The 27720-nt window shown below is 38.3% G+C and overlaps 1 protein-coding gene across 3 annotated transcripts in view; it reads right to left on the bottom strand.

Annotated features, from left to right (window-relative positions):
• ELAPOR2 (endosome-lysosome associated apoptosis and autophagy regulator family member 2) overlaps positions 1–27720 on the bottom strand; it is a 191349-nt gene that overhangs the window by 12528 nt on the left and 151101 nt on the right. For 2 of the 3 annotated variants that reach the window (XM_007447475.1, XM_007447474.1), the window contains 10 exons: positions 27059–27161; positions 23447–23584; positions 21706–21969; positions 20809–20982; positions 18358–18547; positions 16983–17079; positions 16326–16427; positions 7083–7209; positions 2477–2655; positions 1308–1473 (listed from right to left, as the gene is read on the bottom strand). In XM_007447475.1, coding sequence (XP_007447537.1) covers positions 1308–1473; positions 2477–2655; positions 7083–7209; positions 16326–16427; positions 16983–17079; positions 18358–18547; positions 20809–20982; positions 21706–21969; positions 23447–23584; positions 27059–27161 — 1540 coding nt within the window. The remainder of the gene's footprint in view (positions 1–1307; positions 1474–2476; positions 2656–7082; positions 7210–16325; positions 16428–16982; positions 17080–18357; positions 18548–20808; positions 20983–21705; positions 21970–23446; positions 23585–27058; positions 27162–27720) is intronic. The other variant, XM_007447473.1, reaches the window with a different exon arrangement.

The following is a 27720-nucleotide window of genomic DNA, read 5'->3' as shown; positions in this document are numbered from 1 at the left end:
AGATGCTTGCTGCCCTTTCTAAAAGATTCAGGTTCCCAAAGCTTAAGGTTCCTTTCCTGTAAGGCAGACCACTGTGTGTACAAGTGTCATCTGCAGGACCTGGGGCTCTGCGACTCATATAAATGCTGACATTTTGGCTAGTGCTTCTGCTGTGAGTGCTAAACTGTCCTTTGTCTCTGATCAGAAGTCCCACGTCTTCTAAAGTATCCATGAAACCATGGAAGGCTCAGTTGTTAGCTTGCAAGTAGGGTAAAATCTCAGCTCTTGACAATCTCTGTACATTCACTGTCCCACAGCAATAGTATCCTCCCTAAACTACCATATTAAGAAAAATCAAAGAACCATTAGTATAAGGGGAATAGGGCTTGTTTTATTTTTAAATGATCCCCTATGATATTGTTATGTGCCTTAATTAGGAAACGATTACTAAGACACTCTCAATAAATGCAATCTTTCACCACATGTCCTGCCTGCTGAAAATCCTTTGAAATGGGTTTTCTTTCTGGTTTCATTCTGTCTTTATTCCTGCGTAGGTAAACTGGTAATGTTTCATCTTTTAAGTCAATGGTGAAGAATGTCAATTAAATGTGTTTACAAATAATACTTAGGGCTTCATGCTATCTGTTTGGATACAGTAATCATTTCAAAGCCGACAAATGTGATGGCATCCGGTAAGTAACATCTCAACATTTTATATAACTTTTATCTCCTCTGTATGAAAACATCTTGTTATAAAATAAAAAAATATAAATAAATGAGATCTTTTATTTACCTAAAATTTTTGTTTTTTAATACTATAATACATTATTTTTGTGCAAATTCAAATATTATAAAATTGCATTGCTTCAAAGACTAAAGACACCCATTTATTCAAAATTCTCAAAAAGCAGCTATCATTAGTAGTTTCCTCTTCAAATACTAATATAAATGTATATTTAATAGAAATGCAATAGTCTATGTGTTGTCTTCGCTTCATTTACCCTGGACCCACTGACATATCAGTACACATAGACATCTCAATCTTTAACATCTGCAGAGGTGCACAGCATCCCACTACTTTGATATATGGAAATTTCTTATCTAAGTCCTTACTGATGGTGTTCAAGGTTGTTTCTACCTGGTTAGCCAACAAAAACAATGCTGCAGTGATTATTCTTGTATTTACAGCCTTCTGTACTTCTAAGAGTATTTCTACTGGATAAATACCCACCCTGAATGACACGGTTTGCATGACTGCTACTGTTAGGTTAATATGGCCCCTTTATTTATAAATACACAGAAATACCAGGTTAAAATTCTGCTCTCACCTTTGTTGCCAAGGATTTGAGTTTTCCCAGTAGCGACTGTTTATTGGAATATACAACTTCCTCTTCATTTTCTTCTCCTTCCATGATAGCACAGCTGTCTGCAGCTGGGAGTTCACACTCTTTTGAGTTTGTCGTCATTACTAATTTGGAATATTTGTACTCCAGTCTAAGTAGCGGCAAATAAATAAATAGATAAAGTGGCTGTTTAATATAAATTAATACTTATTTGGGGTGGTCATACACCAGCTAATTAAATTGTCGTGGAGTACAGCTGCTCCCCCAACATATTCCCTTTACCCATAGCCATAACACTATGTGTTCTCATTAATCTACCGTCTACACACCAATCGTTTCCAGAATTTCAGAGAATCAGTGCAATACAGTTAACACTATCATACTTATTTTACAGTGATTCAAGTGTCCAATTATGAAAAGCTTTTGAAAAACAAAGAGAAAATGAGAGGTCTGAACGCATTTTTTTCATTTATAAATATTTGGGAACTAATTTACTATGCAGTTTTCCAAAGTTTAGTTCGTAGGATGAGAATATTATATAGGCAAGTGACTTGGTCTTTACTATTTCTCTCTATCACTCATTCCTTTCTACTCCCCACCCCAGATATTACACTGTGCCTAGATAATACAGTAGAGAACTTTCACAGCCCAACTGACATGTAAATCATTTTAAAAGAGCCAAATCATATAATGTATCAAAATACAATTGGAAGTTACACTCAATACTCAACTTCAGATTCTGAAAGTCATGGAGTATACACTTAGTCTGTTTCTTTGCAAATATCTGCCCACAAGAAATTGAAAGAGAAAAGATGGGGCAAGAAGGCAGCATGATGTCATGAAAAGAAAAACAGACACACAGAGAAAATCTGCCTTCCTTTCTGAGCTGTGCTCCCATCTACCTGAGCAGCCAGGATCCTCTGTTCCTTGTTTTATAAAAACAACGGATCTAACTCAATTACCTCTAATGTTCTCTGATCTCTCTGTTATCAGAACAACAGTCATTTCCATTTGCTTTCTTAAAGGCCTTTCCTATAACTCCTTCACTACGGGAAATTTCTTGTGTCTCTGAGAGAAACTGTTGGATATAATGATTAACTCTAAAATATTCGCAACAAAAGAGATTTCTCAGTTCTTATACAGAGGTTACTTACTTCTGATTCTTTTTCCAGAAGTAGCAAGTTAGAGCCACCAGCAAAACAGCTGTAAAAGCTCCCACACCTGCTCCCACTTTTAGCCAAAAGTCAACTGTTTCGCAGGTTGACAACTTTTTCTCAGGCAAAGAAATTCCTTTAATGCACCACTTAGGTTCATTCCACACATACAAGGTTTCCTTTTAAAAAATGACATAAGAAATGAGATTTAGAAGGAGAAGCGTTTTGCTAACCGTTATTCACAGTAGGCAGAGAGGATTATTCGGCTTTCATCTAACTGAAGCTCCAAAAAGAGAAAGGGATATAGAAGAGAGAGAATAAGGAAATGATGAATGAAAATGTAACAAGACCATGAATTGTCAGATCAGAAGGCTTGCTTTATGCTGAGGAGGTTGAATAAAAATGACTCCATCTGGATATATCATTTGAGCTATTTTCTTCAAATTTCTGATGAGTCCTGACTTCTTAGATCACGTTTTTAAAATGAAAGCTTAGATTGTTTCATATAACTGACTGGACGGGTTTCACCCACTCATCACGTAGGTCCATTTCCCCAAAGAGCCTCTCCATTGAGTGGAAGAGCAGACCCCGGACCCAAGACATGTAAGTGCAGCATGACCGGCAGGCTTTGGTGTGGGGCAGGCGCACAGACTGCACGCCCCCCTTCCCCTGGCCAAAATAAGGAGGGTGTTATTCTGGGTCATCACTACCCACATGAGGGACTTACTCTCGTCCTCCCAAAGCAGATGACTCAATTTTGTTAGGGCAGTGTTTTCAAACTGCTCCCTGCAGTCAACTAGTAAATAGTAAAATCAATACACTGGGTCTCAACCAGCAATTTTTAAAAAAATAAACAAATAAGACAGATTAGAAACAAAAATCAGAGTATAGTGCATGGTTCCTTACGTATTTCAACATACACAATGACAGGTAGCAATCTGCATGATGATTATTATATCCAGTGACATTAAATGACACGAGGCATTACATTTTTTGCTCATTGTGCCTCCCTACATTTTCTGGTGAATGACAGTCATTTATCAACACCCTAACAGAAGCCTAACACCATAATGTTTAATGTCACACACATGCACACACTTTTACAGTTGGTCCTGAAGTGAACGATGTGCAGGAGATTCCCATTTACTCTGAGGAAAAATTTCAACCAAGTTTTGGATAAGAACTTTTTAGAAAGGACATTAGTAATTGAAAAAAATTGTAGTGTAACATTTTCATGAAACTTAGTGTGAATAAATGATTTTTAAAATGGCTCACATGATTTTTATAAGAAAGATGAGGAATGAGGAGGCATGAGCAAGTTGAACTGCTGCCTCTTCATCTGAAGGGCATTCCAACAAGAAAAATAGACTGTGAAAGAGTTTATATGGTTGTATCACATATGCCACACCCAATGCAAATGGCAAGCTGTAATGCCCAAGGACAGTCTTCTAAACAAACCATTAAAACTTCATAATTAAAAAGATACATACTTAGAAACCCAGAATTGTTACCTTTTCCATAAGCTCCTCAAATTGTTAAAGAAAAAATAAATCAAGCTGTTGGCAGAATTTCTTAGTCATTCTATAACTTAGCGATTCTGTGAATTTCTTAGTCGTTCTATTCATTAGGAAGCTTTATCCCTTTCATTAGGCCATGTCTTTGGCAAACAAGAAAATGGCTGACACTGCGGCTGAAAAATTTATTCTTCCAGCATGTAGGGATATTTTGTGAACAGGGTGAGATCAATTTGCTGATAAATTTTAAAACTTACCTCTCAGTGATAACACAGTATCTCTTCAAATCACTACTACTGTATAACATTTAGAAGTAATGCTTAGTACGTACTTAGAACCTGGTATAGATTTTTGAGATCCATTTTGATAAGAGCTTTTATCACAAGTCATGTAGCTCTTTTAGTTTATATCAGCTATATGTGGAGAACTTGTAGTGTGTAAATTTAACTTCACGTGCTTCTGGATTATATGTCTTTACAGAATTGGAAAAGCAGACTCTCAGTCAATATAAAGTGAAAAACTGTAAACAATGAAGCAGGCAATAGGATGGAAATGCAGAATTATTAAAGCAATAAAAAGATACTCTTTGCAATATTTTGCAATCATTTTTTTTTTCTATCTTGAGGCTTTGGCATCCAAAGAAACCCACCCTTGTTCACCGACATAATGGAAAATGCAGTCAATGTTGTCATTCGTATTGAAAGCTCACCAAAGAGCAGACTTTTCGAAATATATTATTCAGAGATTGGAGGTGAACATACCCACTTACTGCATCAAACCCATTTGTTCGTTCTTGCAATGGAATATACCCTAAGGAAGGACATTTCATATTGTACTAGTTGAAGCTCGATCTCATTTGGCAAATATTTTCAAAACTGACATCTAAGTATTAACAGAAGGGCATATTTAACTGATTTTGGTATTTCTCAAAGTAGATTTGGAACTATGGGTGGGGTATCGGGGGAATTACATACCTCAACATGTAAAACACAACAAAGTGTTTCAAAAGGTATTATTCTTAAGGCAAAAACAGACATTTAAAAAGCATCACCTCGCAACTATCTGTTCCTAACATTCTTATAGGATGTTGAACTGAGGTTTTTCAATGAAGACAGTTTGAATGAGATAAAACTAGAGAAATTGTTGCCACCCCACTGTCTTAAACTTCTAATCACTACCTTCCAGAAGAGAAGTATTAAAGAACGTTTGGATAGAAGGTCATTTAGCTTTTCAAAACTCCTGAGTTAAACCTGGTGGCCAAAGAAGGGAATGCACCTTTTATTTTTTATTTACTCTTAAAAAACAGGATTATAAGATAGTTTGGCATAATTTTAGAGAAAAGATAAAGGTTAATTTCCACTGTAAAGCATAAAAAAAATGTATCAGTATTATTAGGAGGATTAAAAGGAAACCATTTTTTTTGTGAGGCTGGAATTTTTATCCTTGACCCACTTAAAACTGTTGAAAAGAAACTGGCTAAACCATGCCCTCGATGTGTGAGCAGTGTTGTATCTGTGTGCTCTGAGCCAGAATGAGCTATCTACAGGTAAGCACACTTAACTAAATTAAACATTTCCTAATTTTCTGATTAGTTTGTCTATTTGGAGACTTCTCTGTTCTGTATTAAGGTATTAATAAAAACATTTTATATTGTTATGCCTATACTTTATCATAAAATATGAAAATTATTGTTCCATAAGACAATTTTATTTTTAGGCATATCTCTATGTGTCTGAGTTTGTGTCTGTGTACTAGGCTTCATGTACAATGCCTTTCTTACTACAGGTTCACTGTCATTCAAGTATGAAAAATACCAATGTAGAGAATAGTTCTCAATTTTTTTTTTTTTTATTCTTAAAGGTGGACACTACTGCTTCCAAATACGCTGAATGTATGGCTTTGGGTGGGGACATTCAGATTTTTTCTCCCTCTTCAACCCTCCAACCTGCCAACTACCGGTTCCTTAAGACTTTCCTGGAAAGAACAGCTCCCCTCTTCAATCCCCTTACCCAGTGAGCACCCTCGCATCACTCCATGCTGACCCGAAGGTCAGTCCTATCCCATCTACCTTCTAGATCTCAGAAATCCCATTGGAATCTCTGATCCTCTGATGCCCATTCTCCAGTACGGTCCCCACCACTGGTACTGATTTATCCTCTCATCTGTGCTTCTTCAATGTCATTTCAATGGAATTTGGAGGGAGAGAAGTGGTAAGTCATCTTCAAAGAGGTAAAGCTTGGGTTTTTATATGGCACTAGTCAAAGCTGGTGCAAGGAAGTGGGTACTCTCAAACGCTATTAGTAGAAAAGCAAATTGATGCAACCAAAGCAATTTAGTTCAAGAACCTTAAAAATGTCCCATCTCCTTGAATCCAGTTAATCCCTTTCCAGTAATAAACTCTAAGGAAACAATCAAATGTCTAACAAAGATGTTCATTACAGAGTTATTTACAAAAAGATGGTTTTCAATTTTTTCTTAAATGTCCAAAAGGGGAATTATTAAATCCCAAATTGCATATATAATAGCACATTTGTCAATAACTAAAAGTCATGTTTTTTTAAAAAAATTTAATGACAAGGGAAGTGTATTAAAGGCATAATGGAAACAAAAAGTACAGAGAAGAGAATCCCAACTTTACTTTAAAAAACAAGTAAGCAAATGAAGGACTTCAGAGAAAACATAGAGTAGGATCTTGATTTACATATATGTGGGAGGGGCGCACATGAGATTCACTCTTTATGTATGCTTCTTGTGGAGAGTCAGTTATATCATCCTCATCTTAATTATACCTATAACTGCATTATATAAACCATATTTGGGTTTAATTATATCATTTCCTTATACTCTGTGTAAATATCCATAGTCTACAGCTCCCTTGCCATAATTCAGTTTCCCCAATTCCAGTACACATCTTCAGCTACCTCAACATATGGGAGTCTAGGTATCAAACTTGATTTTAGATACATATTAATATCTCATTTAGTTAACTATAAGCTTGCTACTGAATCTCAGTTTCTATGGTGTAAGCAATGCTGGACTAAACAATTAGATTTTCAATGACACAGTTCTGCTTAGATAGGTTTGCCTCTTACCTGAAATCCCCTCTTACAGGCACCCTCAATCTCATGGAAGTCATGCTCTGTGCACAGAGGGCAAGCTTCAGCACTCTCCCACAGGAAATAGAACGTACATCCATCACAGGTACCTGCTGGACACTTGCTGAAATAAAACATGAAAAACAACAAAACCAACAGCTTTTGTAACACCTTCAATTGAGTCCAAACAACATTTGAATGCATGCTGCATACATACTGGGAAGCAATGCGTGGATGCTGAGGAAACACATGAAAAATAATCTAAAGGAGACAAAAACCACAACAAAATACCACTTTGCACCTACCAAGATGGTTAGAATCAAAACAACAGATATTAACAAGAGTTGTGAGGATGTGGGGAAATTGGAACCTTCACACACTGCTGATGGGAATATAAAACGGTGCAGCATTGGAGGAATCTGGCAGTTCCACACACAATTAAACACAATTACCATACGATCCAGCAATTCCACTCCTAGGTAAACATCCAAGAGAAATGAAAATACTATGTCCATACAAAAAAACTTGTATATGAATGTTCATAACAGCATTATTCATAATATCCAAAAGGTGGAAACAACCCAAATGTCCACCAGCAGATGAATGGACGAATAAAATGTGGTATATCCATACAATGAAATATTACTCAGCCATGAAAAGGAATGCAGTACTGATACATGCCCCAACTTGGATGAACTTCAAAAAAATTATGCTTAGTGACTGAAGCCAACCAAAAATTCCACATATTGTATGATGTTATTCAGATGAAATTCCATAACAGGGAACTAGATTTCAACATTTGAAAGTAGGTTAGTTGTTGCTCAGGATCAGGAAAGGAGCTAAGATTTAGAGAGGTAATAGCTAAAGGGTATGGGATTTCTTTGTGAAGTGATGAAAAATTTCTAGAATTGGCTATGGTCATGCTTGCACATATCTGAATATACAATAACCACTGAACAGTACGCTTTAAATGAGTGAATTTTAATGGTCTGTGAATTATATCTCTATAAAGCTGGGGGGGTTAATTTAAAGAAACAGTTACAGATAATGACCCAAAAAAAAAAAAAAAAAGCTGCCGGAAAGTTTCTTGGTGAATCCTTACTGATTGAAGCACGAGACTATTTGGAAAGATTCTAATGGGAATGACTATTTTGTTCATGAATCCATTAAAACCAGGGGAATACTGTTCCCTTAGTTTGCCTACTGCACTTCCCCTAAGTCAAGCTGTGTCTGTAAATTATATCTCTATAAAGCGGGGGGGGTTAATTTAAAAAAACAGTTACAGATAATGCCCCAAAAAAAAAAAAAAAAAGCTGCCGGAAAGTTTCTTGGTGAATCCTTACTGATTGAAGCACGAGACTATTTGGAAAGATTCTAATGGGAATGACTATTTTGTTCATGAATCCATTAAAACCAGGGGAATACTGTTCCCTTAGTTTGCCTACTGCACTTCCCCTAAGTCAAGCTGTGTAAATACAGGGCATTGCCCTGAAAACCTCCTTCAGACCTCAGCTGGTGCGGAGTAGAGGTGTCCTGAAACAACTAATAGCAAAATGATAGACACACAATAATAGAGAGAATCCAAAAAACATCCCTTTTTAAGTTTTAATTTCAAATCCCTTTCTGATGATACAGTACCCAAACCTTTAATTTTCAGTCTACCAGAAAGGTAAAATTTCATACTGTCAGTTAACTAAATATACTCTAAGGTACCCTAATATGAACATTGAAACAAATTTACATGCCTGAAAATTTTTGCATTTTTACATGTCTATCTTTCTGAAGTGTCCGTGTACTGCAGACTAAGTGGACATGGGTGGGAGGTAAACAAAAGCAATGTTCTGTATGACATACTTCAGAAACAGAGACCCAGATTGTCAAAACTAAGAACAATGGTGAAGAGCGACTCTTCGGAAAAATGACTTGACTCTCTTATCTGCCTTAATTTCTCTGTTTGTAAAAGGAGAGTAATAAATATATTCAGACTAAGAAGCAAAGAGAGATTTTTTTTTAAAGGAAAGTACAATAGATGAAAACCATGCCACTTAAAAAAGTATTCCTACCCTCTACCTTCCAGATCAGTAAAAGCAACTCAAAATTGCTCTTTTGAAAAAGCTTGTGTAATCAATGAGAAAAATTCTTCAAGAATGCATTATTTGCATAACAATGCTTTGCAACTTTCAAAATAATTACACTTTTCTGATCATTTAGCAAAAATTACCAATAGGCTTTCCCGCTCAAGTCTTTCCTCCCTGAATTATTTTCTATTTTATTTTTCCAACACAGAAAAACTTTAAAAGGAGAAAAAACTGTTTATATCGGGAAGGTGAAAGAGTAAGTATGCTAAAGGTTGAGAAAAAAGAACTCAACAAATGAAAAAAAGGAGAAAATTAATCAAACTGGCAAAAAGCTCTACAGAGAAGACTTGGGTTACGATTCTAACTGGACTTTCCAATGATTCTGTGTTTTTCTGTAAGTGATTCAACCTCCCTCCCCGCCATATCGCTTTTATAATTTGTCAAAAGCAGAATGTCTGCTATACTGCATTCATAGGGTGGTTATAAAGGATAAAATGAGAGAACAATTTGGTAAAGTTTAAAGCACTGCAAAACATAAAAGACCATTAACAATGCACACCACTTTAAAGAACTGGTAGAGCCAAAGAAACAAACAAACAAAAATCAAGATGTTGATATAATTTATAAAACTGCCATTAGATGTCAAAATACTACAATGATTCAGTGCCTTTCCTTGGCAGACTTCACTTTTTAAAAGAAACTCTTAGGTTAAAAGCAGTTTAGTTTAGAATCAATTCTTTAATTCTTTTAACTCAATCAATCATTTAAAATGTGGAATATCCAAATTTGATTCTTTGTTATAAACCTAATAGTCACAGTTCGAATCAGGCCTTCCCTGGGAAATAACAAGAATGTATGACGCAGTAATCATTTCAATAGTGCTTACGTATATAAACGAAAATAGAAAAAAAGATAAAAGAAAAAAAGTAGTAAGATAGATAAATCTTTTATTGCCAGATATGTGAAATACCTTTCCCCTTGCTGACCTGTGTCACCACCATCGTTTCCTCCTAACCAGCTTTTTACAGGTGTCGCTAATTGTGCTTCTACATAACTTTTGCTCTACGTGATCACCACAGAAACCAATGAGTACACGTTCAAAGAAACGAGACAAAGTTTGTACCGTCTGGCATCCTCTGGCACAGGCAATGCTCTCTGACCTCCTGGTGACGCCTTTTGGCTTTGGAATCTCAGGAAGCTCAGCCTTTCTCTGCCAAGGATGCCTTGTCATTGGCAGAAACCCTTCTTGTGTAGGGTCCATAAAACACCATTGCATCTTGCTCTAATTTTGTTTGCCCTAAGGCTGAAGAGCATCAATCACTTATGACAGAGTTTGAACACAAGATATTTTGACCTAGAAGTCTTAGATCTATAAAATTTTACCAGTCTCCTGCAAAAATCTCCCTTTCTAAAGGTTCTACCCTTGGTTAACTCGCAAAAGCCAGCATCTGATGAAGACATGGACAAATTATATTTACTGACACTACCTAGTCCCTTATTTTTTTTAAATTTTTTAAAACAGTTTTATTGAGATATAGTTCAAATAGCATACAATTCACGATATAAAAGTGTACAATTCAATGGATTTTAATATATTCACAATATGTGCAACCATCACAGTCCATTTTTAAATATTTTCAAAATGAAAATTCTTTATCCATTCATTTGTTGATGGATATTTAGGTTGGTTAGCAGACTTGGCTACTGTAAAGAATACTGCCATAAAACATTAGGGTGAGGGTATCTTTTTGAATTAGTATTTTTATTTTCTTCGGATATATATCCAGGAGTGGAACTGCTGGATCCTATGGTAATTCTATTCTTAGTTTCTTGAAGAACCTCCATAATGTTCTCCACAGTGGCTGCATCCATTTACATTCCCACCAACAGCATACCAGGGTTTCCTCTTCTCCATTCTTGCCAACATTTGTTCGTGACTGTGTTAATGATGGCCACTCTGACTGGTGTGTGGTGATATCTCATTGTAGTTTTGATTTGCATTTCTCAAATAGGTAGCCATGTTGGGCATTTTCCCTGTGCCTGTTGGCCATCTGTACGACTTCTTTGGAAAAAAATGTCTATACAGGTCTTCTGTCAACTTAAAAAAATTTTTTTTTTATATGGAGTTATATGAGCTGTTCATATATTTGGGGGATTAACCCCTTATCAGGTGTATCACTTGCAAATATTTTCTCCCAGTTAGCAGGCTACCTTTTCATTTTGCTGATGGTTTCCTTGGCTGTGTCAGGCCCCAGGGCTGGGGTGTTCACTATGTGGCTCAAACGGCTCACTCCTCAGGGAGGATCTCCAAGCCTGTGATGTCTCCCTCCTCTTCTGTGTCCCCTCTCCTAGGGGCACAGGTCCCGACCTGATCGCTTCTCTTCCCTTCCTACTCGACTCGATGTGGATCTTTCTTTACAGTTCTGGTCATAGATGACCCCTCCTGCCACTCTCCAGTTTGTTTTCGGCGAGAACTGCCCCATATGTAGATGTTTTGTTTTGTTTTGTTTTGTTTTGTTTTGTTTTTTGTGCGGTACGCGGGCCTCTCACCGTTGTGGCCTCTCCCGTTGCGGAGCACAGGCTCCGGACGCGCAGGCTCAGCGGCCATGGCTCACGGGCCCAGCCGCTCCGCGGCATGTGGGATCTTCCCGGACCGGGGCACGAACCCGTGTTCCCTGCATCGGCATGCGGACTCTCAACCACTGCGCCACCAGGGAAGCCCTATCCTCTGGCTTTTAATAACTTAAAATGAATAGACAACTGTTTTGGCTTTAACAGTCCTTCCCCAAATACCAACAAAAACACTAGCATCCAATAGATCCAGCGACTTTGATAGAGAGACTCTAAATCAGAGCCTGTGAAGAAACCCCTGGTGTGCTCGACCTCTGAACACTATCAGGACAGAAGTGTGAAGCACCCCTTTTGTGAGAGACAATCTCCTCAGAAGCTACATGTATAATGAAAATGAATTTGGATTTTGAAGGAGGTTTTCACAAAACGATTTTGGATTTATTTATAAACTACCCAAGCAATTAAATATGGTCCTAAGTTGTAAGAAAGAGAGGAGGAAGATTTTTCTAACTCAGAACATTAATAAAGATGACCCTGTTTGAGGAAAGATGAGTCATTAAAAAGAAGGTACCAATCATTGGCAGATCAGTTGAGCTGTCCCCCAGATAAATGTGCTACTTGCCTCTGTTTAATGTGCTTCTTTGCAAATCTCTGCCTATAAGGAATAGGGGGAAATGACAAGATGAAAGCACGATGGCATGAAAAGAACAACAGACACAGTCAAGAAATCATTCCATCTTGACTGCGCCACTCTATAGCTATGGGTCCTCGGTGTTTCCTACTGTATCAAGTAAATGGGTTTGACTGAAGGATCTCTAATGGGCTATGACATCTCCATTACCAGAGTAAACATGGTTCCCTCTACCTGTTTTCGAATAAGGCTTTTTAAAAACTTTTTCAAACCTTTATAAAACTTTGCTGTTAAAACTAACAGCAATTTCTCATGTTTTTGAAAGAGCACTTCGGACAGTGCTTAGGTCTAAATTTTTCCTAATGAAAGGAGAATCCTGGATTCCTCTAACCATGCAGGATCATGATTAGGGGTATGGAAAGCCTTTTAGGCAGAAGCTGGAGAGGCATCTATTTACGGATATTAGTGGTCGATTGTGTTCGCAATTTATTCTTTGGCCAAAGTACAAACTGCAGTAGATAATCTCAAAAGTCCACTCCGACTCTGATTTCATCTGCCACAGACATCATGCTGTTAAGTTTAATAGAAAACGTCTCACACCCTCCAGATAACTTTGTGGAATTAGAAACCAACTGCATTTGCCAGACCAAACAGACAGGCTGTTGTTTCCAACTGCTGTTTAGTAGGCGGCCCAGAATATTTGCCGCTCCTTCTGCACTGCATGTGAGATGCACGGAGAACACAGTTCCCCTTTCCTCCTGCCCCTTTCACTTTCTGTAAAGACATTCTCATCGATATTCTCCCTGGTCACCAAGACACAGAGCCCCGGCCAACACTACTACTGCCAAAGTCGCCTTTGCCTGGTTTGCCAAGATTCTTGGCCAAGAGAGAATTCCAGGGGATGGCCTCCCTTCCCAACTGCCAAGGACTCCCTATAGTGACTTCCTGGTCAGCATATGAGACTTCTGCAAGGCAACTGCCTGCTTAGCACCTTTCTTTCTCTCCTGGAGAACTTAAAGCTCAAATAAGAAAAATGCAAAGTAAGTCCTCTTCAAAAGTAACCTAAGTAAATTTGGCTCTGTTAACATTTCTGTTAGTAGGAAATCTTTATTCAGCCCTACAGCTTAAAGAAAAAAAAAAAAAAATTCTAATTATTTCCGGACAAGCTGCTGTTTCTCATGTTCTGATCCTGGTCCCAGAGCTCCCCCTTGTGCCCCGACAGAAATCAATTCAAGAAAGAATGAAAAAAGTGAGAGTGGCATGGACATATATACACTACCAAACGTAAAATAGCTAGCTAGTGGGAAGCAGCCGCATAGCACAGGGAGATCAGCTCGGTGCTTTGTGACCACCTAGAGGGGTGGGATAGGGAGGGTGGGAGGGAGGGAGACACAAGAGGGAAGAGATATGGGGAATATATGTATATGTATAACTGATTCACTCTGTTATAAAGCAGAAACTAACACACCATTGTAAAGCAATTATACTCCAATAAAGATGTTTGAAAAAAAAAGAAAAGAAAGAACGAAAGGCCAGCACATTTAGGCTGTGGGGTTGAAAGCATTCCCTAGAGCCATGGTCCTCAGACTTCAGTGTGCGTCATAATTATAAACAGAGCTTCATCAAAATATGGGTGAAGGCATCCACCCTGTAGACCACGACCTTTTAATTTAGCTTTTCAGAAAACTAAAATGCAAAACAACATGTGAGAATCTATGTCAGAAAACAAAAACGTCAAATCTCCAAAATGGGGGTTAAGACCAATGGTTCTCAAATTTGAATATGGATCAGAATTGTCTTGTGTTTTTATAAATATTTCCTGTTCCAAACACTCGGAAATTCTTTAGGTTTCAGGGAAGGCCTAGAAATCAGTTTTAAAATAGACACCCCACTCTGATGCTTTTGCAAAAGTGTTCCCATAAAAGGGTTTCATCTTCAAGGAATTCACGGAAAAGACTCTGACAAGTACAGGTTTCTGGTAACTGACTACACTGCTGAACTGAATGAATAAGCGTTTTCAGAACTCCAATGGAAAACTGATGAATTCATAAACGTGCTAACAAAGGATCAAGATGAAAAAGAAATTAATTACACGGGACTGAGCGAACTGATGAGGATGATTATAACTTTTGTGACTTTCTGTTTGAATAAAAAAATATGTGAGCTAAAGTATTAAAACGATTGCTTGCTTTAAATAAATAAATAAGAATAAATTTTAAAATTAAAAAAAAATAGATAGACACCCCAAGGTATTCTGCTGCATAGGATCTTGGGAAACCCTTGCAAAGACAGTCAAGTAGGAAAAACTGCCTGAGGTCAAAGGAGGAACTTAACTTTTCCTCTCCTCACAAGGAAAAAAATTAATTTCTAGATGCCATCATTTAACATAATGAGACTATTACTTTCTTATTATGTTAAAACATCAGAATCCACCTTGGGAGAGTTAGAGTGATACATTTTCTAAAGGACAGAGTTAGTCTTCAGTAACATTATCTCCTTAAGTCATAGAGGCTCCTGGAGCAGGCTTCAGAAGTCATCCAGGTGGACTCCAGAGAAGTGAGTTGCTAGGTCCGAGAAAGGACCTCAGAAGTGCTACAGTAAATAAAACAAACCTCTGAACTCGAAGTTATATGGTGGGATATCAGAGGATAGTGAAAGAATCTCTGGATACATGTCCTCATAAAGAAAGTGTGCTTGCTGCCTCAACTCCAGCGTGAACACTGGCACAGGGATCCTCCACCACACGATGCCCTTGAGCACCAGGCTCCCTCTGTTTCTTTCACTGATGTCCATTACCTTTTATTATGTATTGCGCCCATCACGTTCTCCTGTCACCTTGAAAAGGTGAGGAGAAAAATTAATACATACATCTGCGAGAACCAGACTAACAGCGTTGGTAAGAGGTGAATGTTAGTATGCCTTTATGCACAGAAATGAGCCCAAAATACAATGTTATCACTGTAATTATTTTTAAGATGCCCAAGTAACTGGAGCAACGCTTAGACCACTGATTTCCAATCCTGATGTAACATATGAAGGATAGCTTAAAATCTCACAAAAGGTTACGGTGAAACTATCAAAAACAAAATTAAGTCAATCATTTTTTTAAAGATAAATTTTTGCTAGCTTGATGGAGAAAAACGTGCAAATCAAATTATAATCCAAAGGTACCTTAACCCTAAAAAGATTAGAAATAATCTACATACTAAACAATGAATAACTATAAAAAATAAAAATCAGGAGACATTTAAGCTTCACTCAGGCCATGAAAACAGTCTTTAAGTTTACAGTTTTGAGTCCATGAAACTGCTTCTTTTCTCCTACTGTTCCCACCCAAAGTGGCTGTATTAATCAGATCTAGACTGTGGACAGCTGTTGCCTCGATGCCAATCAGTTAAATGAACTGTGTTATGTATTGTATAGGTCAGACTCTACCTTGGTGATTTCGCCACCAGTGATCAGAAAATTGAAGAGTTGGAAATGCATCTAACCTGACCCTCATCCCCTTATAGAGAAAGAAACTATGGCGCACAGGCTAGCCTGCTTAATCTAAAATCTAGATTCTAGATCACCCAGACGGTCCCTTGCTGGTGAAGAACTGTAATCCAGGGAAGTTCCTAATCCAGCTCTCAAGAAAGTAGAGGCTAGATAGTTAAGACTCAATCCAAGGATACAAACAATATATTTATATATTACTTAAATAATTTTCAAGACAATTAAGACACTCAGGCAAACCAGACGAGAATATGTCATTGAGGAGACCGGGAAGTGCTGAGATTGGCAAGGGCCTATACCTCTCTTTACAGGCACCCAGCATGTCTGCACAACAAAAATCTACAGATTCTTTGTTCCCTTTCTGCTTTATATCCATAGAGAACGTGTTTTAAAATAGTAAGATCCTGGAGAGTTTTTCTTCCTAAGAAATACAAATATGGAAGAATCATATAGAAATAAGACTACCTGGGTACTGAAATGGTTCCAGCTCCCGGTTTAGCGGGATTACACCTCATTTTCACAGCAGTTGATCGGCCTTTAACACAAGAGGTTGTAGTTGTAGAAGACCTATTGGAAGAGAAATGCTATTTCACAAAACATATATGACACACATTTCAAAGACAAAAATATCCTGTGTGTAATTGCTCCTATGCTCTATGAATACATGAAAAGATGTATCAAAGTCCGCTAATTTAGAATTTTAATACATATTGAGTTCATTTACTTTCCCTGCCTATGAAAAGCTGACTGCTCCCCAGGTAAAGTCATACGCTATCATCAGAGGATTTAAAGCTATTGTAATTATAATCAAAATTAGAAGCAAAAGAATTTTTTAAGAGATTAGAGGTCATAGCGACTCAGGCTGATGTTCTGATGTGTGAATTACAATTACTGCCTAGACAATGAAGTAGATTCTCTTTATTGCCTAATTTAGAAGATGATATATATGAGAAAAATGACATAATGCTTTCTACATATTCCCCGTTTCCTATTTTTTACTAAGTCTTTCACTTACGAACCAATTACTGACTATCTACTAGGTATAAGCTACCATGCTAGGCACCCTGAAGTGATGTCCTTATGATTAAGAAAACAGTCAAGAGAAGCAGCATGTTCACTCACTTATAAAAGAAATGCACATCTGGTATTTGGCTTGGTGAAACTGGGAACATATCTTCTTTTATATTAATATTTTGCAATGTGGTTTCAACAGTCACTCCTAGACAAGAATAAAAAAGAAACTATTAAGCAATATGGGAAAATTAGGCTTATTTAGTCTCTGTATATCTAAATAGAAAATAGCTTTACTTTGATGCTGTCATTTTACCAGAAATATCCTCTTAAATTAATGCATTCTTGGTAAGAACAATAAACTTTACAAAGTTTCCAGAATAGAAAAAAGAAGATTCTACTCCCTAGTTTTGCAATTTTGCTTAAGCCACTTTACTTCCCTGATTCTTATGTCTTGAATTTGTAAAATGCATGCAATAATTTAGATGATCTCCACCGTCCCTTCTAGTTCTAACATTTCAACAATCTACTATTATCATGCTCAGCCTCTTGTGAGTTGTGTCAAATGAGCTGGGCTACTTTGCTAATGCAGCTTTTCATTCATTCACATTCATTATAGACACAAGTGACACAACAAAATATTTTGTGCCCTAATAATTTTCAGGAAAAAACTCCAAAATTTGTTTAATCTAGGAGTAAGGCATTCCCCACCCATCCACCCCAGGCAAAATGATAGCAGAGTCAAAATGCAAGCAATTACAGCAACCTTTGTTCTGACAGGGTTCTGATGCTGAGCACAAACTCAGTACCTGTCCTTGGTGCTGAAAATTATAGCTAAATTGCCCTGGAGTCTCTCACGATGGTTCTCAAATCTGGCTGCAGTTTAGAATCATCTAAGAAGCTTGTTACATTGTTAGATTATCATACGCCTTGTTAGATCCCTAATCCCTACCCCAGATATTTTAATGAACTTGATCCTTAGGAATTACTAATCAGGGACCTGAGTTATTCTTAAAGCTTCCCTAAACTTTCTAGACCGGAAAGACAGGAGGGACAGATGGGGAATAAAACTCAGCACATTCACTCTTGCTGTTTGTCACCAGATTACTTCTGGTATGAGAAGAGATGATGAAAACTGGTGGCAGATATTATGATTCAGGTTTATACTGTGTTTGTTTACTATTCTTTTGTCCACAGTTTTGGGAGTTTATTATTATTTTGCTTAGAGAATCTGATGAAAGGCACAGACTCTCAGAAAACAACATAGCACACAAGTTAATACATAAATTCAGAAGCTTCTTGTATTCCCTGAGAACGATCAAAAGATCTCACTTGCAGGGGCTTTTTAACCATGTTATAAAGTGATGGTTTAGAATTACCTGTAGGTTTTAATCATCGATGGTAAGCACCAGTGCAATGACAAGTTATCAGTACCATAATTTTAGAACAAATGCATGCATGCATATATGAACCAAATTAAACTTACCTAAAAATACATCTGCCAGAATGATGGATTGTGATGATAAGGCTGCTCGGAAGCCCTTACTTTCAGAAGGAATAATAGTTGACTGACATACAAATGCTCCTACCAAATTCGTGTAATCATCTGACCCTGCCACCATTTCCTTTACTGTGAAGTCTGTTATATTGTTGGTGCAGAGAGCCAACTTCTTCCCCTAGGAAAATAAAGTCATAAAGAGGTTTCACTGAAGGTCAGTCTCTAAACTGGATCTCAGCTAGCTAGTGATTGTAGCAGAGCACTGGCTCTCTCCTCACCACAATTCTGGTTTAACTGATCGGGTGTGGGCCCAGGCACCAGTACTTTTTAAAAGCTCTTGAGACAATTCCAGTGTTCAACCAGGCTTGAGAGTCACTGAAGTTATAATGAATACAGTAATTCAAGGCTGCACTGCTGCCCCAACTACAAGCATCATTTGTGCCGGATGAAAGCCATCTGACTTAAGGAAATATAAGTCATCTGTGAAATCTTCAATTCTTAGGACAACAATGCACATAAAGGAACCAGAAAATTGCTGGTGAAGGTTTTAATGCCAAGAAAAAGGACTTGCTCTTCCTTCTCCTGTATAGGCCTGTGTGTGGCAGAAAAGTAATGTCAAGGCTGAAAAAGAAAACGTAAAAGCCTAGGACAACACCTTAACAGTTGGTCACTACAAGTGTCTTTATTCACCTACTCTTAGACTCAATGATGTGGATCCGCTCAAGCACACAGTATGTTGAAGGGTATACAGGAGCTTACTTTTTTTTTTTTTTTTTGCGGTACACGGGCCTCTCACTGCTGTGGCCTCTCCCGTTGCGGAGCACAGGCTCCGGACGCGCAGGCTCAGCGGCCATGGCTCACGGGCCCAGCCGCTCCGCGGCATGTGGAATCTTCCCGGACCGGGGCGTGAACCCATGTCCCCTGCATCGGCAGGCGTATTCTCAACCACTGCGCCACCAGGGAAGCCCAGGAGCTTACTTTTTTAATCATTTGGAGGGTCGTGAGAAGATATAACTTATAAAATGGTTTGACTCTTATTTTTTTTAATGAGGTATGTCTAAATTTACTACAGTCCCACTGCAAAGGACTATACCTTACTCTACAATTTCTATGAAGAAATATATAACGAAAAACAGAAACACTGTTTTATTGGTCTCAGATGTAGAGTGTGCACAGATGGGCACGAAGAAAAGAACAAAGATTTCTCTTCCTTAATGCAGCGAGCAGTCCTAACCTATAAAATGTTCTCCCTCCACCAAGCCTGCTCACCACATTACAAGTGCAACATATTGTTACTAAGCTTAAATTACACTCTTGACGTCATAAGAGAAGAACAGGAAAAAGAGCAGAGAGACTCTACTGAGGAAAAGAAGAGGAAAACAACAGGAAGAGGAAAGGAATGCGAATAAAGAGGAAAACAGGAGAAGGAAAACAGAAGAGAGAAGAGGAAAGCAAAGACAGTGCTAACACAGGAATGAGACTGAGAAGTGTGATATACAGTGGAATTAATCTTATTCACTGCTTTACACGGCATTTAACCCAACAGGCATTTAATTTTTTTTTTTTTTAATTGAGTGAACCGAGTGACTGATCAATCGGGTGAGTGTGCTGGATCACCCCACGTAAAATCAGGACAGGACAAATGTCATACCATGTAAAATGTATAGACCTTTTCGTTTGAGAACTTCTGTAGCAACGGGACGTCTTTTTATTTCCCTTGCACAACCTTTGGCACAGCATTTCATAACGGAGACCATTAGAGACATAGGAGTTAAAACGGAAAGAGACACGGAGGAAAGGCCTTAGTATATTTTCACCTTTGCTAACGGGGAATACACACACACACACCTCAACCCCGACCTTCTATGCCCACAAAAAATATTGGACACGCAGTCCTGTAACTCTCCCATTACCAGTATCCATTCACGTTCTGCTTCTTCCCAAAGAAAATTAAATCCCATTATTTATCAGCAGAGGCTACCTCATCAACTGGCGCTTGTGCCCTGCTTGCGTTCTTTTTATTTTTGGACAAACTTCCTCTGGAAAGTCCTTTCTTTTTAAAACACAAACTTGACCATATAAGCAACAGTCAAACTTTCTCAAACCTTAACTTCCTGCCTAAAAAATAGGTGGGATTGACAAGCCTGACCCACTTTTACAAAAATGAAAGATCCTCAAAGCCCTTGCTCCGTAGCTCCAAGCTTTGGGGGTTCAACGGACTGGAGAAGTGCTTTGATGGAGTGAGAACCAGACAAGGTTGCCCCTGGTGGAGAAAACTGCCAACGTGCTAGGAAGCAACAGAGGATTTAAGCTGTCACAGCTCAGTTTCTGACATTTGGTTGTTAGCTTCCATAGAGATTTTATTGGTCCATCAACACAGAAAATAACTCAGTCAGAGCTGAAACATAGCTCCGTCTCACCCTGCCAGCCAGAACTCACCTCATGCCCACATAAACTGATATTGAAGAAATGGAAGTATTTTGTTCCTTTGGAGGTAAAGCTGGGACCATTCATTAAGGAGCCCACACTGCTGAGGTTGCTGAAGTCATAGTGCAAACTCTGATTTTCTTTTTCATAGTAGAAAAAGCAGTCACTGTAGCAAACTGAGTGGTCCTTTGATTAAAGATTAAGAAATGTTAAAAAACAAAAAAGCGAAAACAATACGGCAGGAAAGAAAGCATTAGCTGCTATGGAAAAAAATGTGTTTCCAGAAAGATCTAGGTTTAAAAACTATTTCAGTAATTTTGTCTTAGCTATGGTATATTTTACCACACGAATATAGAAAATTTCCAAACTCTAGATTTCTCTACGCAAAGTTCAGAAGTGTTAGAATTTTTTAACAGAGTAAAGTTATTCTAAGATTAGTTTCTTATAGAAAGGTGTTTTAATAAATAGCCAAAATGTCCTGTTATGCCAGTTTCAACAGACATTAAACTATTTTTTCCTTCACTCATAATACAGCATCAATCTTTACCCTTAAAATGTTATGAGATATTCTTGCTGTTCTCCATATACGCCTACAGCCTACATATAGTGAGGCACCTTACTTGCTCTGCCTTAATGGAATACTCAAGAAATCAGTTTTAATATTTGTGGAAAGCATTCTTATTTGGATCCTCTGCTTAATATTTTATGCCCCCAGTAATTAGCACTTTCATGGCACATATTAAGTGCTCAACAGATGTAAGATGAGGTAAAATAAGAAAGGGAATGAAAAAGCCATTCATAACTAAAAATAGCAACTTCATAGTTCCTGGAGAAACATTAAGAGGAACCTTTGGGTTTGTCTATTAAAATATGCTTTCCTGGGGATAAGTGAAATACAGACCCACTTACCTGAGTGCTTCTACTCCCAGGCCCACATAGAATACAAGCCTCCTTGCCATAGACCTGATGTATGGACAGGTAGGTGTCAGGTGGACACTCCTTGCACTGGTTGGTTTCTTTCTCAATGTAGTGGCCTGGGGGGCAGGGGACACACGATGAGCCCAACTGTTCAGAACCGAGGGCACAGGCACGGCACGAGGACGCCACCCCATCAACTGCATTAGCGGCAGTGATAGAATAAATCTTCACCATGTCATTGATGAACCGTCTATTCTAAAAAGAGAGCAGAAAGTAATGACTTCTGCCTTGGCGCTTAGTTGTACAACCAGATTGTTTTATGTTCGTATCACCAAAATAACTAAGCAAAGTGTCCCAGCCAGTGGGTTAATAGTATTCCTTTTTGGTACTTTTTAAAAATATATTAAATCTTAACACTAGAAACTCATTTCCACAGTAATGGAGTTCTAGGAATTTGGCCATGAAATTATGAAATTATGTCATAATGGGTACAAATTCAGGCATATGCATAGACTTGATGCCTGGAAAAACCAATATGATTTAACAAAAGAGCAACCTTAGCTCCCATCACTGTTTATTCAGACATAAGCCTAAACGTCATGATACAATAGGTTGTTTGCACTGTGGCAATGTGGAAAAGACTTGGACCAGGGATTAAAAAAGTCCTCACCCAAACACTAACTGTGTGATAGTGGTGCAAATCACATCACTTCTTTAGGCTTTTTTCCTCCCTCTCTAGCACTTTCCTTAACCAACATACTCTGATTTCTACTGGATGCATAACAGAGAGTAAAAACCTGGGTCTTACTATAATTTTCTTTCTTGTGACACTGAGTCAATTGAGGTCTAGTTTTCATCAAGCAGTGAGCACCACTGCGTCAGTAGAGTGCCGCTTCTTAATGCTTTCTGTCTGGGGCAAAGACTAAAGGGAGGCAAGGAAGCCTTGCACAGCATGTTCACACCCCACAAGGTGGGAATCTGAGCACTCATAAAAGAGCAACTGGAGTCAAGTGAAACCTGGGGAATGGGTTCCCCAGTGAAAACCTGAAGAGAAAGGAGAAAATGCTCTACATTTGCCACCACAATGTTAAGGCAGTGTCTTAAACCGTGATTTACCTTGTTCTTACCCTGGGAATGTCACAGCAATGGAGATCCACAATAACATGTAATTGAAGCATATAATGGAAAATACTTAGGGGAGGATTAAGGTCTATTCTACCACGGAAAGTAAAATAGAATAGTTCTGTGTGTTAACCCAACAGTGTGTACATACACACTCGCCAAGCTATAAAAGGAGACAGTCATTACTGTATGAAGTACTAAACCAACATCAGATAATGCCTCCTGGACAAATGTCAGATCTTTCAGACGAAGGGGAAGAAAGTCACCACCTTCCCAAAGTCTCAGAAAGCTTCAAAAGTAAGTTTTTAAATAACTATCAAATAAGATTTTCTTTCTTTTAAGCTTTTACCAACTATATTTGTTCAAAGTATAGAACAATTCGAAGATACACTGTTATTCCATTTCATACATTCTTGCTGTCAAAACACAAACCCAAAAAAAAGACCATTTTTATACCAATCTACTCCGTAACCAAATGACTGATTGATTCTACATCATGAAAAAGCTAAGCCTTTTCCTCCAGGAGATTTGAGGGACCACTTTGTACAAATCTCCACAGGGAGAATCATCTTTGGGGCTTTTTTTTTTTTTTTAAGTGCTTGGAACTTACATCTTGACCCTGATTGGTCCTCTGAAATGCCCACGTAAATGTAAATGTGGCATTCTTGAAGATGACATGGGTGTAAGCTTGTTTTTCTTTGGTTCCACCCCATGATTCGACCACGTTGGTACTTTTTCTATTAATATCCTAAAATATAGTAGAAAAAAATACATACAAAAAACCACCAACTCAGTGTTAATATACATGTATATACATTACAATCATATGTTTGTATTTACAGTAAACCCTACAGCGTTCATGAATATTTATCTGCAGAGCATGTAACCCTAAAACCCTCAGAAACTTCCCTTCAAGTCTACACAAGCACTTACTAGCTGAGTAATTATAATGTATCAACCATGTCATCAATATAACGTGAAAGAGGTCTCAAATCATAGTTATGTTTAAGGAATTTTTCTGTTGGAGGGAGGGGTGGTGTGTGTGTGTATGTGTATGACTCCAGCTTAGGAACATATGCAGAAAGGGAAACATAATTCCTCCAACTTCTGACAGTAAACTTCTAGGATCCTCATAAAATGACAAGGCTTTCTTTCCATCTTTTATCTTTTCCCTTGAGGGATTCTGATAGGCGGCTTTTACACAGGAATTCTAAATTCTCCCTGGATTACACTTGCAATTTCCAGTGCAGATTAACTAGAATGTTATTTTATGTTCATGTAATCTTCTTCTGCTTATACTTGAATTCCAAAAAGATTAATTTGTGTAACATCTTATTTCTGATTTCCTTAGCTAAATTCAATATTTAGAATATTATATAAATGTGTGACATTCTACCAACATTATGTCATTAACATGGTCAGAAAGCAAATGCAGTAAGTAAAGCAAATAATGTAATACACATCTAATTTATTTGAAATGAAAAACCAAGACTAACTCTGAATTTTCTAATTAGTCTTCCCTGCAGAAACCCTAATAGATGACTTAGGAATCTGGATAGGTTTTTGTTAGTTATCCGAGATGTTGATAATACAGTGGCATGGCTCAAGGCATGTCTCTTTCTTTCTATGATATAAACGCTGATGACAAGCATGTTATAAAGTAATCAGATATGCTATAAAGACATGCGTCTTCAGTTCACACCACAAGTAGGAACAACAGAGTATGCCTGTCATACGTCACAGAATTCCCCACATTACCAAACAACCAAATAATCACACATGCCACTTCCTAAAAGGAGCTCATAATATATAGACTTTGCTGAACACTTTCTGGATGTTTATTCCCATAATAAATAGGACATACTGCATTACTGCAAATAATACCACCTTACCTCTGTAAAACACTACATGATTTTGAAAGCATTTTGATGTGTTATTTAGGTGCTGATATCTCAAAAATTGCTGTGCAGAAATCAAATCACAGAGTAAAGAAAACTAACGGATCCAGCTATGAGCAAAAACCTCTTAAGACCGATTTACCAAAATAAATATCTACGATCCCTACCCTCAGGAATGCTAGATCAACAGAGAGAGACAAATATATGAATACACTCACACAATTAAAGTAGGGTTTTCTCAAAGGGTTTTAGGAGCACACTGGAGAGAGTGGTTAACTTTACTTAAAGGAATAAGAGAAAGCTTCCCAGAAAAGGTGAGGTTTGAGCTGCCCTTGAAGTATGAACGGGAGTTCACCAGACAAAACAGCAAAATGAAGAAAGTCATTCTAGCTTAGAGTGTGCCAAGGCCTGAGAAGTGAAAAAGTACAGCGTGTTCCGCTAACAAATTCAGAGTGTCGAAAGAGGGGTGAGTAGTAACAGCAGTTTGGTATCAGAGGCTGACCAAAGAGGACAAAAGCCATACAGATGCCATGCTAAGGGATTTTAAGTGTATTCATAGGCTATTGGTTCTCAAACTTTACTGCACTTCAGAACCAAGCTCAAGGCTTGCTAAAATACAGAATGCTGGGCCCTATCACCAGAGTGTCTCATTAAGACTAGGAAGCGGGTGCTTCCCTGGTGGCGCAGTGGTTGAGAGTCCGCCTGCCGATGCAGGGGACGCGGGTTCGTGCCCCGGTCCGGGAAGGTCCCTGGGTCACAAAAAAAAAAAAAAAAAAAAAAGACTAGGAAGGGCCTCAGAAATGTGCATTTCTAACAAGTTCCCAGATGATGCTGGTCCAGGAGCCACATTTTGAGAACCGCTGCCACAGGCAATAAAAATCCACTAAGTGTGAGGGGGTAGATTTGTTGTGGCTGCCTCTACTATTGTTTTTATGTTTATAAAGATAAGTCTGACAACAGCCTTTATGAGAGGATGGGGATGAGAGGAATAGACAGAGACTATTGCTGAGAGATAATGGGAGTCTGAATTGTCAGTAATGGCACTCAGTATGAAGAGGAACTAATACACTGAAGAAAAAAGGAGGGACAGCTAAGAGAACTGAAGACTTCTCGGTTATTTGTGGTGTCATAGATAGACGTGTTGAAGATTATTCATCTTCTTTGACTACCACAAAGTCCTTTTTTTTCAAGAACGAAATAGTCTGCCTTCATTTAAGCTATTAGTAATCATGAACAAATATTTAAATCTCCATATATCTTGTATATCATGGAGGAAACTGTTAATGGACTGTTAACTAGCTACTAAAGGATTGCTGGAAAAAAGCAAAAACAACTCATGTCTATGAAGTCACTACTTAATTATAACATTAAAGTCTTAGCCAACAACCTTCTAAAACCTCCCTGGGGTCTTAAGTAAATTTTGTGTTACCACTTTTTCTCAAGCTATTAGTTGAGATTTATAGGACACCTAGGAAAAAATGGGCAAAATTATGACATGTACATAGCAAAATCCTTTGTCTACATTTATTTACTTAACAAGGAAGGGTGTTATTTTTCCCAAAGCTCCCCACCTCCACTGTTTTGTGCCCTCACTTATTAATACATGCTTTTCCCTCCTGATGGTTTGAGTTGCTGAATGGTTACTAGGGGAGAATTTTCACTCTGCTGGCGGCATATTTTTTTGAAGGACTTTCCTATGGGATTAACATTTCCTGGCTTCTGCCTGTCACCCAGGCCCCATCACTCAGTTCTCTCCACAAGGAATGAACACTTCCTTTGTGGACTTCACCACACAATGTTTAATGAGTTCCTTAGATGTCTTTTTTTTTTTTTTTTTAAGAATGATTATGTAGGGAATTAAGTGGTTAGGACTCTGTGCTTTCACTAGGTCCCAGGTTCAGCCCCTGATCGGGGAACTAAGATCCCACAAGCCGTGCAGTGCAGCCAAAAAAAAAGAATGATTATGTAGTTGAGTGTTTTGCTTTTACTGTACGCAGGCCTCTCACTGCTGTGGCCTCTCCCGTTGCAGAGCACAGGCTCCGGACGCGCAGGCCCAGCGGCCATGGCTCACGGGCCCAGCCGCTCCGCGGCATGTGGGATCCTCCCGGACCGGGGCACGAACCCATATCCCCTGCATTGGCAGGCGGACTCTTAACCACTGAGCCACCAGGGAAGCCCCCTTAGATGTCTTTTTAATGTTTTTGGAAGACCCTAAAAATGGGAAGAAAAATGGGATTCTTATCGCAATTTGTATAAATAGGGTCACACTTGAAAGAGAACGCTAAGCGTAGAAATCCGCCTCTGAGAGCCCCTCTGCCACTTACCACCATGAAGTACAGAATACAGTCGGCTGAACAGAGAGTCTCAAACACAAAGGTTATTCTTCCCAGTTCAGAGCCCATGGCTCCCGTCATCGATGTCGGTGGTCTATTTAACAGATTAAAATTGCAATATTTACAGCATGTTCTGAATACAATCTGGAAAAAGTTACATCACTTTTGCCGTTAAGCTGAAAGCCACGCTCTTCTCTCCTCTCCGCGCAGTCTACTGCTGCACGGAGTCTACACAACCATGGTAATATGCTCAGATCTCCTTGTGAAAATGCTGCCACTCAGCCTACAGCAAGAAAAAGACTCCTGCTGGGCAATTCAACATGGGGGGCTACAAGGATTAAACAATTTGTAACATACTACTTTACAGACAGAACTGCGAGAACAACAAGTAAATAAACCAAGAGATTCTCCTGCAGATGACTTAGACTAAGATCTCTGAATTAAGCATCCAAGAGTCACGGTTTTTGTAATATTTGGATAGAGTATTTTTTAAAACTTTGGCTTCATCTAACTAATATACAATTAACAGTTATAGTTTCTATAGATATTCTTAAATATAATACATTATCCTACACAGCTTGTTATTTGCTATGTACATCACAATGTTAATATATTTTATAAAGGCAGCCCTACTTCATCTATTTCTGTAGGGA

This window comes from Lipotes vexillifer, unplaced genomic scaffold (assembly GCF_000442215.2).
Source record: "Lipotes vexillifer unplaced genomic scaffold, Lipotes_vexillifer_v1.1 scaffold474, whole genome shotgun sequence".
Classification (NCBI taxonomy): domain Eukaryota; kingdom Metazoa; phylum Chordata; class Mammalia; order Artiodactyla; family Lipotidae; genus Lipotes; species Lipotes vexillifer.
This window is presented reverse-complemented; position numbering and strand designations above follow the sequence as displayed.